Here is a 14,397-nt window from a genome sequence, read left to right as displayed (position 1 = left end):
TACTCAAGTTTAAAGTTTAGATGGAATCAGAATCTGTCAGAATCTCATAAGCAATATTAGTTTTTTTTCAGGAGGCAGATTCAGAGGAGTTCATATGACTGAGAAAATAGAGAATTATTTTAGCGATCTACTCCATTAGCTTTGCAACCTCTTCTGGGGCTTTAAATCAAGGCTTTAAAGTCTCTCTTGGGATCTCTTTTCCAGAGGATTGAATGTCTTGTAGAATTAATGTCAGAATACATATCTTCTCATTTCTTGGCCACTAATTCTGACAGGAAGAAGCAACCAAAATCTGTTATTCCTTTAGAAGAATGGCATTCTCAAGTTACCCATACTTAAATGCAGTCCATCACTAAAAGTGATGCTACAATCAGTGATATCTTTAGAGCAAATAGGATTCAAAGCATATAGAATTCTCCCAGTTCCATCTGCCCATATGCAGAGCAACTCCAGTGATATTCCTCAGTTTTGGGGGCTAAAGAAAAAACACAGCCTTGAGGTTCATCCTTGTAGTGTTTTCTTTAGCCAGGTGCAATTCAAAAAGCAAAAGACTCTTTTTGTGTCACTCTCACCAATGTTTAGAAACACGTTTGAATTAGGTTAAGTGCTTGAAAATTTGGTTTTAAACCCTGGAACTGGAAATGGAATAGTCACATAATGTAGTTAATTTTCTAGCTCTGTTTCCTTGAGTGCCCTTTTCATTGAATTGAAATGCCTTATTTACTTGTGGCTTTGTGCTGGATACTCTTGATACCCCTTTTCTGCATATCCTAGAAGTTCTCTGAATTGCCAAACTGTATCTTCCTCTCTTACCCAAAGGCTTGTATTTGAGTAAATACAGGTGCAGGAAACATATGAAGGCTATATAAAAGAGGCTTAGTGTTATTTCTTAATAGAGAACTGTCACAGAATCAGCCAAAGCTTGTAGCTGGTCACCAGAGCATCCTTTAATCAGGTATTTTGCTGGAATTTTTTTTTCATTTCTTTGCCTCTTGGTTTTCACAGCTTTTATTACTGGTTTGTTGAACAATATTGGAACCCATGTGGATCCCATTCTTTTGATCCACCGCATTAAGGAAGGCATGGAGATTCCTAATTTGAGAGACTCACTAGTGAAAATTCTTCAGGACTACAACTTGCAGGTAAATGTTGCATTCTTCCTGTGATACTCGTTTTCAGAGAGACAGCAAAGCCGCTTTGCTACTGAAAAGCACGAGAAATGGCTATCACGAAGGTTTGTTCATTTTGCTCAGACAGCTGTCATTGACACTGTAGGTTGGTACAAAACTATGACAAAAAGGGTAGAAATTTGTCAAGATGAATAGTCTCTTCTCTTGATGACTTCTAGCATTTCTAAATCTCTCCCGTGCTGTCATAAGCCTGGTGGGTAAGTAGAACTGGAAGGATCTTGGGTGATTCAGACTGCTTTATACTGCCTGACTGTCCAGTATTGGAAAGTCCCATGACCAGTACTTTTCATTCTATTTAATATATGAGGAGGCAGAACACAACATGCACTCACTAAAATATTCACCAGGTATTAGAGCCATATGTTAGGTGTCATACTGACTAAGGGAAGATGAACTTTTAAAATCAAATTCATACCTGTTGTGCAGAATGTGTTGACGTCTATGCATTTAAGAAAAAGAGTGCTTGTTGGATTATGGGAGTTCTTATCCCAGCATAATTATGGAGAGATGTGCAGTTCCCTACATGACTGGTTTTGCTGTGTGTTTGTAAGAACTTAAAAGAAGCGTACACTTAAATGTTCCTGAACGTAACAACAGAGAGGGTTGCATTGCATACTTGAAATCTCCCTGCTACCGAATGAGCCTAGACTTGAGTTCTCTGCGACACTGCTCTGCACCCTTCTACTGAGAGACGTAAGGATATAGAGCAGTTTTAAATGTCCCAGGTGTGACTGTGCAGAGTTCCAGGAAACATAGCCCAGTAGGTAGCTGAAACTCCAATTTTCTGAACCTCATAAACATTTGTTTCTCATCTGCTATTAGTCCTTGGACTAAATAGATAGGTTTTATGGTTTTCAGTAAAGGTGACACCTGGTCTCTTACCAGACCAAATCAAGACTTATACCTGCTAGAGCCTTCACTGAAGTCCTTTTAAAAAGGCAAGTTCTAAGCCTTTCCAAAGCTCTTCCTTTATGTTATTATTTTATGTGCTTTAGATTATGACTTTCAATATTTCAAAAAAGCATTTTAAGTGTCTTGTTCTCCTGTACACCCATATGTGCAAGGAGCTACCCCAGATAAACAGATACATGTTTGCATATAAAGTATGTTGTAGCATGACTTCCAGTTTTTTAACTGACTTCTTTAGATACTACTGTCCTTCCAAAAGAATGCTAGATAAATAGTGTGCTGCATTTAAACAATTGCGTATTAATCTGGCCGCTGTCAGTACCCTGCTGCTTTCACTGCTGATCCTCCTGTTCCTGCATTCTCTTGAAATCAAAATGGAATTTTTGGTGTGTCTGCAGGCAGACTGAGAAAGTGCTGTGTGCGTAGCTGCAGCTTTACACATGTGCGAAGTATATTGCGGGGCTTCAGACAAAGCTGATGACATCGTTTGGTCATGTTTTGGGGAGGGCAGAATTACTTTGTCTTCAAATACCTTTTAACAAAATTACTTTGGGATTAAAAGGTTGTATTTAACCTTCAGAATGATATCTAAAATTATTTGCTGTTAGCATTGAAATGCTTCATGGATTTCAAACTAATTCATTTTGAAGTAGATTTGGATAGCTCTAGGGCTAAAATTTAGATCTCGTAGGAATAATAGAAATTAGGGAAGTTTAATGTAATTTGTGCTTGGCTTGCTTGTACGATAGCAAAACAATATAGCCAAAAAAAAAAAGGGGGACTGTTTTTCTTTAGAGAAATGTAAACTATAGCTTAAAATTAGACTGTTCCTGAAGTGGTACAGGCAATGTGAAGTGCACCATTTAGGAACAGATGGTGTGTCTACACTGAAATTTAGAGATGTGATCGCAGCTCTTACACACTCACCTAAGTAGCCTTAGATTGGCAAGCTCAATTTTTTATAGCAGGAGTGTTTCTGCATTCAGCGTGTGCTTCAGGACATGACTGGGACTTCAAGTAAATGTCTAAGCAGCCTCTCATTGCTGAGAGCGATTCTGCCCTAGCCTCATCATTACTGCTGCCTCATTAGCTGCTTTAAAGCTAGCTTTGGTGTGTTTGTATAATGGCTGGGTACACCTTCCCATCATGTTGCGTACGTTCATGGTGAAAAGTCCATGTCCTCTATTCTGGCCTGGTACAACTCTTTGGATTTTGGCAAAAACTTCTTGACTTCTATCACCTGACCTACCAGACGCTTTGAACTCATACAGCAATCCAAATGTCATTGGCTAAGACTTTCTGTAATTTCATCTCTTTGGATCTCGAGGTCTGTATGCACATAAGTTTTATTGTTCCCATTTTCAAGGGCAAAAAAGAAAAACTTGTGCCAAGATCCACAAAGGAGGTACGCAGGTGAAGTCAAACCTTGTTGTTTGGCTTGCAAGTCACTGCCTAAACCAAAAACTGTGCTGATCTTTTCATAACATTGGCTGCCCAAAAGGTATTACAGCTGTGCAGTTATATTTTGTAATTGTGGCCTCCTTTTGCAAGCCCTGATAAGATTGTTTTATGCTTATGTAAGTATGCGGAAGCAAATTCCCTATTATGCTCCTAAATTTCCTTAGCAGTAAACTGTACATTAGATGTGATTTGAAATATGGGTAGGAGCTAAAAGCAGCGCCTTTGGCAGACTTTGTCTTTTTGAAAACAGTTATTTACATCCCAGCAAAACCAAGTGGATCAAATTGAGCAGCTGCCAAAGTATGCCATATGTGGCTTACAGTGTGCATTAGAGAATCCAACAAGGAAGTCTATTAATGCAACAAAACTTTTTTATTTTTTTTTTAATCTGGGATCTTCCCTGATTAATTTAAGTTTTTATTAATGTCGGCGTATTACAGACTGATTGCTTCACTTTAACAAATTACCACCCATTAGATGAACCGCTGCAACTGTTCTATGCTCACCTCAGCTCTAAAGCAAGGTGGTTAACTTATACCTTTGAAAAGGAGTTAATATCTGTTTGCTACCAACCAACCAAGCATGGCACTAAGATAGGATTAAGTATTCTGTTGGGTAAAAATAAAATGTAGATCACATGAGACTTTGTTCTTAGGCTACAACTTCAACTAAGTACTTCTAATTTAGTTTTGCTCTGGCATTACAGCTCTGCTTTACAAGTAGGGGTCTATTAAGCTGCCTTATTATTCTTCAAGAATACCCATTTTTATTTTCCAACTTCAGGAAATGCAGTTCTTCCACAAACTTAAAACTGCACACACACTTAAGTATTCTCCTAAATGGGAAAAAATTTAAGTACTTGTTTTAAGTGCTTTTCTGAATTGGGATTAAAACTCCAAGTGATTATTTTTTATTTGTTTTTTTCCCCTCCCGAGGGTTATTTATTATAATGTCTCCTCTATGTCATCATCTGAGTTAGTGTATTAAAACCATAGTAGATAATTGAGCAACACGGATTTATTGTAGTGATGAAAGTTTGTTTACTGCTGAAATAATGCTGATTTTAATGTTTGCATACAGTAACATTCCTAGACAACAAAGTTATGAAGACATAGACAACAAAGTTACAGCTGTCTGAATTTTAACAGGAGTATTTATCAAGTAAAGTGTAGTCTAAAACGTTTTTATTATATTTTATATCTAACTCCTGTAATCTAGTTCTTTGGTGCCATAAATTTGTAGATAAAATAGACCACAGAATACTTCCTTTGAATTTATAAGCTCCTGGAAAATGTGCTGTCTTAAGGGGCAGCCTGCTTATTTATTAGAAATGACACATTCCTAGCACATCTTTTATTTAATGGCAAATAAATCACCATTCCTCAGTCAACATTCTCAACATAACTAAATACCATTCAAATCTACGGGAAGCTAACCAAATTGAGCCAAGCCATATTGATACCCTGACAAAAGTTTAATAATTTCCATCTTTACTGCTTGCATTTAAAAGTGTTTTCAAAGACACAGAATCAAAACGCAACTTCATCTCCATACAATTGAAAAGTTGTTGTCAGTGTAACTTTAATTTGGTTTCCACACATACGACTTTGCTTCTCTGAGCCTCACACAGAACCTCTGTTCCCATTAGGAATTTACTAGTGCAATTATTTTTAAAACCTTCCTTAGCCAACACAGTTAGGGCAGTAATGCTCTTCTTTGAAAACTGTATTAAAAACAGCCTTCATTAGTATTGCTATGCAAAACAGAAATTCAAACTTTTTTCAGTGAAACCAGTGCTGCTGATGTTGTTTTGATACAACTTCTTTGGACTGAAACTCATCAGTCGTACAATGGTTTGATCTTAACAAAGACCTTCTTTCTCGAACGTACCCTTGAATTCTGTATTTGCCTTTTATATTCAGTTCCCTGGAAATTAAATTGAAAAAGAATATGAAATGGTTCACGCATGTTTTAAGTCTGTGGTATCTGATTACACAGTGGTCTTAACTTGTGAATGAGGAATGCAGGAGCCTTTTTTAAAATAAGTCATGTAATCATGCTCCAGGTTTCTAAAGCATTGTATTGCGTCTCACAGAGAAGGCTGATAGAAAAATCCCCTTATTCGTGCACTTGTGAGTTAGAAGCCTGTTACACTTTCCAAATGTGTAAAATAGGTGTCTTTTCAGCTTCGGTCTATACCTGAGTGAAATTTAGGAAATGCTTGTGGTGTTGGAAGAGATTTAAATACCTCCCTCGTTTCAGGGGGATTAAGAGATGCCTAATTTCTCACCCTTTGTATGAGAATTGTTAGAAGACAACTTCAAAAGATGTTGGTATTCTAAGACTTGTTTTCCGTAGTTTTAAAATATAAAAGCAATTTGGTTAGATGCAGTACCTCTCAATTTTGTGGATTAGCCATTTTACTCAAACGTTGACTTAATTTGCACTTTGATTGAACCTGCAGTAACTCTGATGGATAACAGAGATTCATCCATTCATACAATTCACACCTATCCATTCATAACAGAGGTTATGAACTGATAGACCCCGATGACAATCTGATGAGTGCAGCTTGGAATAGTAACTGGAAAAATTGTTGGGTTTTGCTCCTGAAGGTGAATAAGCGGCTGTTCAGACCCCTTGGAGGCACTGGGGGACAGGTGGCAGCTGGTACAGAGGGACATCTGCCTTTTGCTTGTAAGGACTAAGAACAATCTTCTTTTAATTGGGATTGTGATGCCGTTTGGAACAATTTGGTTAATTGGCCTTGAAAAACTTAGAGTTGTTTGAGTACTAAGCTGAATCAAGGCCTGAATTTATTCCCAGTGCATTGAGTATACCCTTGAAATTAACTGCATACTGCAGTGTTTTCCTTTAATGTTAGGCATTTGTAAATCAGGACTTTTTTAATTAAATAGATGTTTTTATGGCTTCTGATTTTAATTATGCAGTAACATCTTCCCTAATATAGTCATAAAATGAACCAGGACTCTCTTTTTGCAATAAATGTTTTCGTTTCAGTAGTTTTCATTAATTTGGTTAGAAGCATTATATCTGCCTAAAACTTCTTTCTGTAGCTGTACTGTGCTGTCCTGTTTGTGCTTACAATCATGTGCTTTTTAAAGGGTAAAAGAAGTTCAGTTTCATCCTCTGAGTCCTATTTCTTCTCCTTGGAAAGTGGTTTCAGTACAGATTTATGCCTGGTGTCAGTTTTAACTGGTTTAACCTAATCTTAGGGTGCATGGTTATATAATTCTCCCTCCTTTTAATGTAAAGTTAATTAAAACATTCTTTTTCCTCTGTCTCACCTCCAAATTCCCTCTCCTCCTTCTCTTTCTGTAACTTTTAAATTATCCATCTCATCTTTGAGCTCTTCAAATCTGTTTCTGCAGAAGTGTTGGGGTTTACTACCTTGAGATTTGACATTTTATATTCTTCATGTGACTTTTCTTTTTATATAACAATAGCTGCCTACTGTATTCCATTTCTAGCAGAATAAGGTCTGACAAACAGTCATTGAATGTGGTATGAAAGATCTTAGTGGACTTTAAATAATGGGGGAAAGATAGTGCACGTGTCTTAAAAGATACATCTTACAAGATATTTCTCTTACTTCTGGTTTTTAAGGCATCAAACAGTATCGAGGTTTTCCAGTGACCTAATGAAGTTTGTTTCCCTCTTTATTTTTCTTTTTTTAAAATGAAGTTTTCTTCTTGGCACACTGTATTTTAAGTAGAAAATAGTAAATCATGCTCCCTTCTTCCCATTGTATCTCTGTTCCGCCCCTCATTTAACATGCTTGCTTTGCTCCTTTTCCTTCAACACGGGTTCTTTCATCTGCTTATGCTGAGTACAGCTAGCAAAGACTCCAGTATATAGCCAAGACCTCATCCGCTCTAAGTTATTTACCTGTCTTTGGGATATAATTTGCTGATTGAGACTATTTCGAATCAGGCAAGCACTAATTCTGAAAGATAGTCTCTTTCAGTTGTCCATGCAAAAAGCTTCTAGTATTTTTTTTCAAAGATAGTGATGTTTTTCTGTATTTAAACCAAAATTTAACATTCTCTGTTGCCCTTGAATAAAGTTGGAAGGGGAAAGACATACTCAGATAATTCCTGAGATTATCACAGGTAAAAAAGATTAATTTTCTAAGTGTTTGTCTTGTAGAGCTGCATTCAGTTTCTGGTGCCCTGAAATGTTTTATAGCTCAATGTGTCTAATACTGGAGAATAGCATTTACCCACTGACATGCCCAGTTTGAAACCCTTAAAGTGTTGCTCAATTTTAATTTTTTTTAATGTATTTCAGATTTGCAGTCTTAATTGCGTATCATTCTTGGCAGTGCATCCTTATTACTTCAAAATGTGTATGTGAGAAGACAGGGTTTTGGACAGTGTTCACCTGGTTGTAAAATCTACTTCTTTAAGTATTTGCATTAGCTGTATCTTGGACTACTTTAGAATGCTCAATGTCTCCTATAATGCAAATAATTAGGAGAAAGGAATGGACATTGCCTCTTCCTACCGCTTTTTTGGTAGGGTTGTTCAGCTTAAAATTGATTGTGAGCCTCTTTTGAAAGCACTTTTCAGAGGAATTGTTGTCTTGGAAAATGGATGTCCAGACATCAATTTGGGAGGAGGAAGAAAAATTCCACAAGACTTATTTGGGTTTGTCATATTTTCATACTTGCTTTATTAAATATTGTGAAATAAGGTTCTGTATAATTTTGATGCCCTTGATTCCTTTTTGTGTTTCACAACATTGACATGTCATTGCCTGACAATCTAATGAAAAATATTAAATAAGTAGAAAGGGGGCTGAGATGTTTGCTGAGGAGGAACGAACTCTGGACCTTTGGTTAGTTGAATGGCCGTTTAAAGCTGCTTACTAAATGACACCTCAGCAGGAAATATGTTTGAACAAAATAAATTTTGAATTGCTGTGTTTATGAAGGTTTTACGATTATCAAATGCCTTTCCTAAAGAAGGCAGGAAAGATATGGGTAGAAGTTTTGAATTGATTTGGAAACCAATTGTGAGGGGCACTGAGGGGCCATTGTATTGTGTTAAGACAAGCTCATAGGAAGAAGATAGTAATTTACGACAGTAGTATATTTGTAAAGGATTTGATTTGTTTTTTTGAGGATTTTTATAATGTGGATTTTTCATTTAGGTAGAGTTGGTGGTAACAGGACGTTCCTCTTTTCCCTCCTTTATAATAGCTTGAAAAGTCTTAAACGTTCCTTGTGCTCTCTGTGGCAGCAGAAACCCAATGGAGACTTGCCGAGATAGTTGATATGCCCATGTCTTCAGCAACCTCTGTATTTTGTGTTCTTTGCCCAACAGATCTTGCTGCGGGAAGGTTGCAAGAAGATACTTGTTGCCGATTCTCTTTCTTTATTGAAGAAAATGCATCGAACTCAGATGAAAGGTGTTCTAGTAGATGGTGGGTACAGAGGAAATGTTGTGACTTTCAAGATTTTGAAGTCTTTTACTTGGTTTATAGACCCAAGCCACGTGACGGCCCACTTTGGAAGCTGGCCCAAAAGCCTGAATATTGTACTTTGCAGAGTGTAGTAGGATACTAGCTGCTTTCCCTTTTGCAAAGGACCTGCTCGTATCTCAAAAACTACAAGACCCAGCCTGCAGCTTTTTCTCTTGATTGTGTTCTGCATAGCCAGTAACGTATTGTGTCCTGCAGTTTGTCTATAAAGGTGAAAAATGCTGTTCAGTGCCAACATAGATAGTCAGATAATCATGATTTGCAACAAAAGCAAAAGCTACAAGATACTTTTCAGAAATATTTGAAAATATTTTGCAAGGTGCTAATGGTGCATGTGTGTAGTGCTGTAATTCACACCAGCTGAGTGTTAATACCAAGAGGCAAAAGCTGATGGAAGGACAGAGGATCAGAGCTTCTGCTACAAAATGCTGCAGAGAAATCAGGCACCCATCCTATACTCCTTTTTTTCCAGTTTACCTTGTGCCTTTACAGCTCTGATCCTAGACAGCCTCGCTCCTGCAGTTCTGCCATCATCAGAATCAGAAGATCTAAACATTTCTCAGACTGTTAATAAAAATGCTGCTTCAGTATTGCTTTTCAATTTTTTAATAGACTCTGTTAGGCATCTGAAGTAAATACAAGAAATGCAGCTTGGTCTTAGAGTAATAGCAGTATGTTCATGCCTGCTTTATAAAAAAGTAAACATGGAGTTTGTTAACAAAGGTATTACCAGTTTGTTTCGGTTTGGTTTTCCAGAGGAGAATATCTGCGAGTCATGCCTGTCACCAATACTTCCTTCAGGTAGGATGCTTTTCTAGAAGAGAAAGACGTTGTCTATTTTTTTTTATTTTTAGAGGAACTACTGTTTGCTTTTATTCATAGAAATGTGTAGTAGTCTCCGTTGGTAATCACTGTATAAATCTTAGTTTCCTGTGCAAAGCTTGCTTATGAATTTTGGCGTAGGAGTGGAGTCTAATTTGAACTTGTTTTTGTTGCAGTAAACCCAGATTTCCTTTCTTATTCATCTTTGACTTTCCTATTTTCTGTTTTGAATGACAGGGAGTGGAAGGCAGCTTTTAATTCCATCAACATACGTATTCTCAAAGGTTATTAGAACCACAAAACTAAGCTGTTGCCACCAAATCTTGTCCAACTCTGTTGAACAATTTAGACTGAACTTGTCAATTATCAAGTTTTATGGAATATACTTTTGTCTGAGTGGTGGAAAACTCTTGACAGTCACTGCTGTCGTATTTGAAATAACTTATAACACACTGTAGTTTTAAAATATCTTCTAAAGTTAGTCTTGAAAATAGAAATTCAGGATATTATTTTGAAGATCTACATTCTGCAAGGCAACTGTAGTTCAGAAATACCAATATAGTTGTTGGGCATCTTGAGAAGAAATAGTTTTACCAGGAGAATATCTGTTGTGGCATCTTCAAACAAGAATACATGAGACAAAATATATGAATGGTCCTATTTTTTTGTTTGCCGAGTATGCATAGGCCAGTGGAATCACTTACAGTTTTCTTAATCTGGTTTGTACCATTTTTCACTGAAATAAATAAATAGAAACAACTGTACTATGATCACATGGACCAGCGTACAGACCAGAGCAGTCACATGGTGATAGAAAACCTGGCAGAGCTGAATGTGCTACTGCCTTGAGGTATGTGTGTCGAGGGAATGGGAGCCAAGGAATCGAATGTGGATGATGCTGATGAGCAAGATGGTTGTTCTTTGAACATGTGGACGTTGTATGTAGGCTTCTAATTGGGCTAAATATTCATGTGGGAATCAAAAGGCACAAGAATTTTTTTGCTAACTTTTCTTCAAAATGGCTGAATTATTTGATGCTAGTTTACTCTTCTCCCTCCCCAAATTTAGCATGTAGCACATACTGACATGAAAAATTTCTGGTGAAAAGGTATACAGCATTTAAGCCACAGAATAAAATTGTCTTGTAATTTCATTCTCATTACCTGAAATCATCATGCATGGTTTCTATAAATGAGCCAGAATAATTTGGAAATTAATTTGATAGATGTTACTTGATGTTTCTATGTGTATAATAGAATGCAGGCATATACTGCTGTAGCCACTGAATCATTTGTTTCATTGCCCTGCTGTAATGAATTTACTTTTTTTCTTTCCCAGATGCATCCAAGTCCTTCAACGTGGTAGTGTTCCACTGCAGACACATGTTTCACAAAGAGTGCCTCCCGGTATCCAACACAGTAAGGAACTAGCTTAATCTCTCTGACACCTTTGCCAAAGATAAAAGGACAAATTATTTCCTTCTATTAGCTGTGGAGAAGGGCATGGGTCTATTGGGAATTATAATATGATTACAGTAATTATTTGTGATGATACCCCATAGTAGTATGTGACTAGGGAAAGGGTGTGTAGGGCAACTGCAACTAAAGTACATCCAATTTAGAAAGAAATTGCTCCTGTTCAAGAAGTATTTTATCACTTTCTGCAATCTGAACGTGCAATGCAGCTTTGAGACATACACGGAATATGACCTGTTTGATTTTTTTAATTTTTTTCTGTTGCAGCTCTCACTTTAAGTGTGTTTAATTAAAGACAAGAATAAAGACATTTTCTCAAGTGAACCACATTAAATGATTCTGACCTGGAAGAAAAGAACCCACTCATTTCAGAGTGAATATTTTAAATATCTTTGTAATCATCTTTATGGTCAGAATGTTTTTCTTCATCAGGAAAATCTTGTTTGTTTGCTGGTTGGTTTTGGGGTTTTTTTCCAATGAAAACAAACCAAAAAAGTAACTTCTAGATAGAACCAGTTTTGAATTTAGGAATGAAAGGATCAGAATGGTAACAAAATTGCAAAAAAAATGGAATTTAAGCTTTTCTGATTCTGTGTCTGTCTCTGAAAATGAACATCTAGAGAAAAAATAACTTCGGTGAATCACTTAATCTGCGAGTAACCAAGCAAAGTGCCTGTAGCCATATGGTGCAGCATGTATACTTAAATATGTTACGAAAATCTTAATGAATGAGATCATGTGCAAAAGAAAGTCCAACAGCTAGTAAATATTTATTCAAAAAATATTTACCACAAACTTTATTATTTGAGAAATAATCTAAAATTTTCTAGCATTCTCCACTTGCTGGGACAGTGGTGAAACTGGGTAACTTGTCAGATGGGATTTTTAAATGTTACATGGATACTACATAATATATATTCTATAGTACATATGAATACACTGGTATCTGCCTATATCTGAGCCACATTCTTCACTGCTGTAGTATTTCTTGGCCTTAGGTAATCAGTTGTGTTGCTGGTACTTGGTTACTGGTGCCATACTGAAAGGAAAGTAATGCATGCATAAAGCATCGCACAGAGCTAAACACAGGAGTAACAATAAACGCATATTTTTATATCAGGTAGACAGTATTCAGGACACATTCTCAGTTGTTGAAATCTGTGGAGCAATATCCCAAGACAGAGCTCTAAGATAGACATCCAGTGGTCAGTGGAGCTGCCCAAGTGACTCACTGTCGTCTTTATCTATGAAGATAATCAGGGACTTTTTTTTTTACTCTGTGTTTTTCATTTTTGTTTGGAGGAAGTTTGACCTTACTCTCCCGGAGGGTGGTGGTAATACACTCAAAGTGAGTGCTGAGGTGTATTGCTCTCTGACTCCAGATTCCAGAATAGCCTGCTTTATTGTGTCCCACTGTATCGCCTTCCTACACCTACCTGTGAATGTGTCTGTAGGGAACAGCCTGACTGTGAATAGTAATGTTGAGAAAGGCATTTTTTCATTCATCTTCCCACATTCTAACGTGGCTACATCTCTCTAAGAGATTCTTGTTTTCTGTTTAATTTCTAGGTATCCCCTGTTCAGTTCTGCAACATATGTAGTGCCAAACACCGAGGGCCAGGGAGCGCAATCCTGGAGATGAAGAAATAAGTCCGCTAGTTCTCCATGCCAGTCTGTGACACCAACTCTGTTAGGACCCTGCAGAGCCACTGTAGTTTCTGTTAGTCATAATTTCTGTATATAATTCTGATTGTGATTTAAGACTGGTTTCTGTAAGTTATCCAGCTTATTGGACATTTTCAGGAAAGAGAAAATGTGAAAAATCTTTCCCTAGTAAGTCTTTGTTATGCAATTCATATGTTACTGTTCCTTTGCTCAGCTTGTTACTTCACTCTGGAACAGAAAAGAGAAATAAAATGGGAAGGAAAAGAAAAAAACAGTTTGGAGTTCTGTGCTTGCTACCAGTTAATGTGCTTTACAGTTTGGAGCCGTATCAGGCTCCTGGTTAGATATTGTAAAGAAAGATGAATTGCTGTGAATTCAGCTCACCCAACTGCTTTAGTCCTGATTTAGTCTCTTAGTGAACTGTTTGGCTTGAGACCCATAGGAGTCTGACTGCTTTCAGTGGAACGGCTTCAGGACTTGAAGATGGCTGTCTGCTGAATCAGACATTAAATTAACAAACTCGTTAACTGTCAATTCCACACATTGGCAATTTACCTAGTTTGTTATAAACTGTTATTTTCTCAATGGATCTTCACAATGCAGTAGGTTAAGGTGGGCTTTTCTCATGTTAAACTCATCCAGAAACTTTTTAAATGCTGGCAGTAGATCTTTACATTTACTTTATAAGTGTGGTTGTAGTGTATGATTTCATTCAAATATGGGGGGGGGGGGGGGGGGGGGGGCGAAAAATCTGGCCTTCCAGAGATAAGATCCCCAGGAGTTTCTTTTGGCCTTAGCAATTTAAGAGCTAAGTTAAATAAGCCTATCTGTATGTTAACAAAAAAGAAACCTTATTTTTAATTTTAAGTGTTCTGTTTTGTTGATCCAAAGGAGGTGATCTTTCAGAATGTCTTCACAGTAATGTTATCTTTTTATAATGTTCTCCGATGAAATGAAATATAAAATCTTTTCCCTAAGAAAAGTAATTTTTCGTAACTCCCAAGATGTTTTTCCCCTTTTTAATAACTAGAGCTTGAAAGTAAAAATACATTGTTTCACCATCAAATTGTGAGGTTTAAACAAGTAGTTAATGTCATAAGTTTTGAAACAATGGTATAGTGATACTGCAGTGTACCTGTAAAACTGGAAAAATATAACACCTCTAAATTCTCCTGTACCTTACTCCCATGTAAATAATCTATATCGTAGAAAGCTGGATGTCTATTTTATGTAAATTCATGATACTTTTTTGATATCCTCTGGGCAGTTGGCTGAGCTGGTCTAGCAATCCAGTGAGTGATTTTTGTTTGTCCACTATGTAGATAGAATACTGGAACAAAAAATAAAGTGTATTAGAAATGCTAGGATTT

At 36.9% G+C, this 14,397-nt stretch overlaps 1 protein-coding gene across 1 annotated transcript in view; it reads left to right on the top strand.

The window, feature by feature from the left end:
• The window catches only part of VPS41 (VPS41 subunit of HOPS complex), a 111,248-nt gene extending 97,957 nt beyond the window's left edge, over positions 1–13,291 (top strand). The window contains exons 25-29 of the mRNA XM_059818489.1: positions 1,006–1,142; positions 8,909–9,008; positions 9,822–9,866; positions 11,226–11,305; positions 12,932–13,291. Of these exons, the coding sequence (XP_059674472.1) occupies positions 1,006–1,142; positions 8,909–9,008; positions 9,822–9,866; positions 11,226–11,305; positions 12,932–13,012 (443 nt within the window). The 3' untranslated portion in view covers positions 13,013–13,291. The remainder of the gene's footprint in view (positions 1–1,005; positions 1,143–8,908; positions 9,009–9,821; positions 9,867–11,225; positions 11,306–12,931) is intronic.
• The last annotated feature ends 1,106 nt before the right edge of the window (positions 13,292–14,397 follow it).

Source organism: Gavia stellata, chromosome 6 (genome assembly GCF_030936135.1).
Source record: "Gavia stellata isolate bGavSte3 chromosome 6, bGavSte3.hap2, whole genome shotgun sequence".
NCBI lineage: Eukaryota > Metazoa > Chordata > Aves > Gaviiformes > Gaviidae > Gavia > Gavia stellata.
This window is presented reverse-complemented; position numbering and strand designations above follow the sequence as displayed.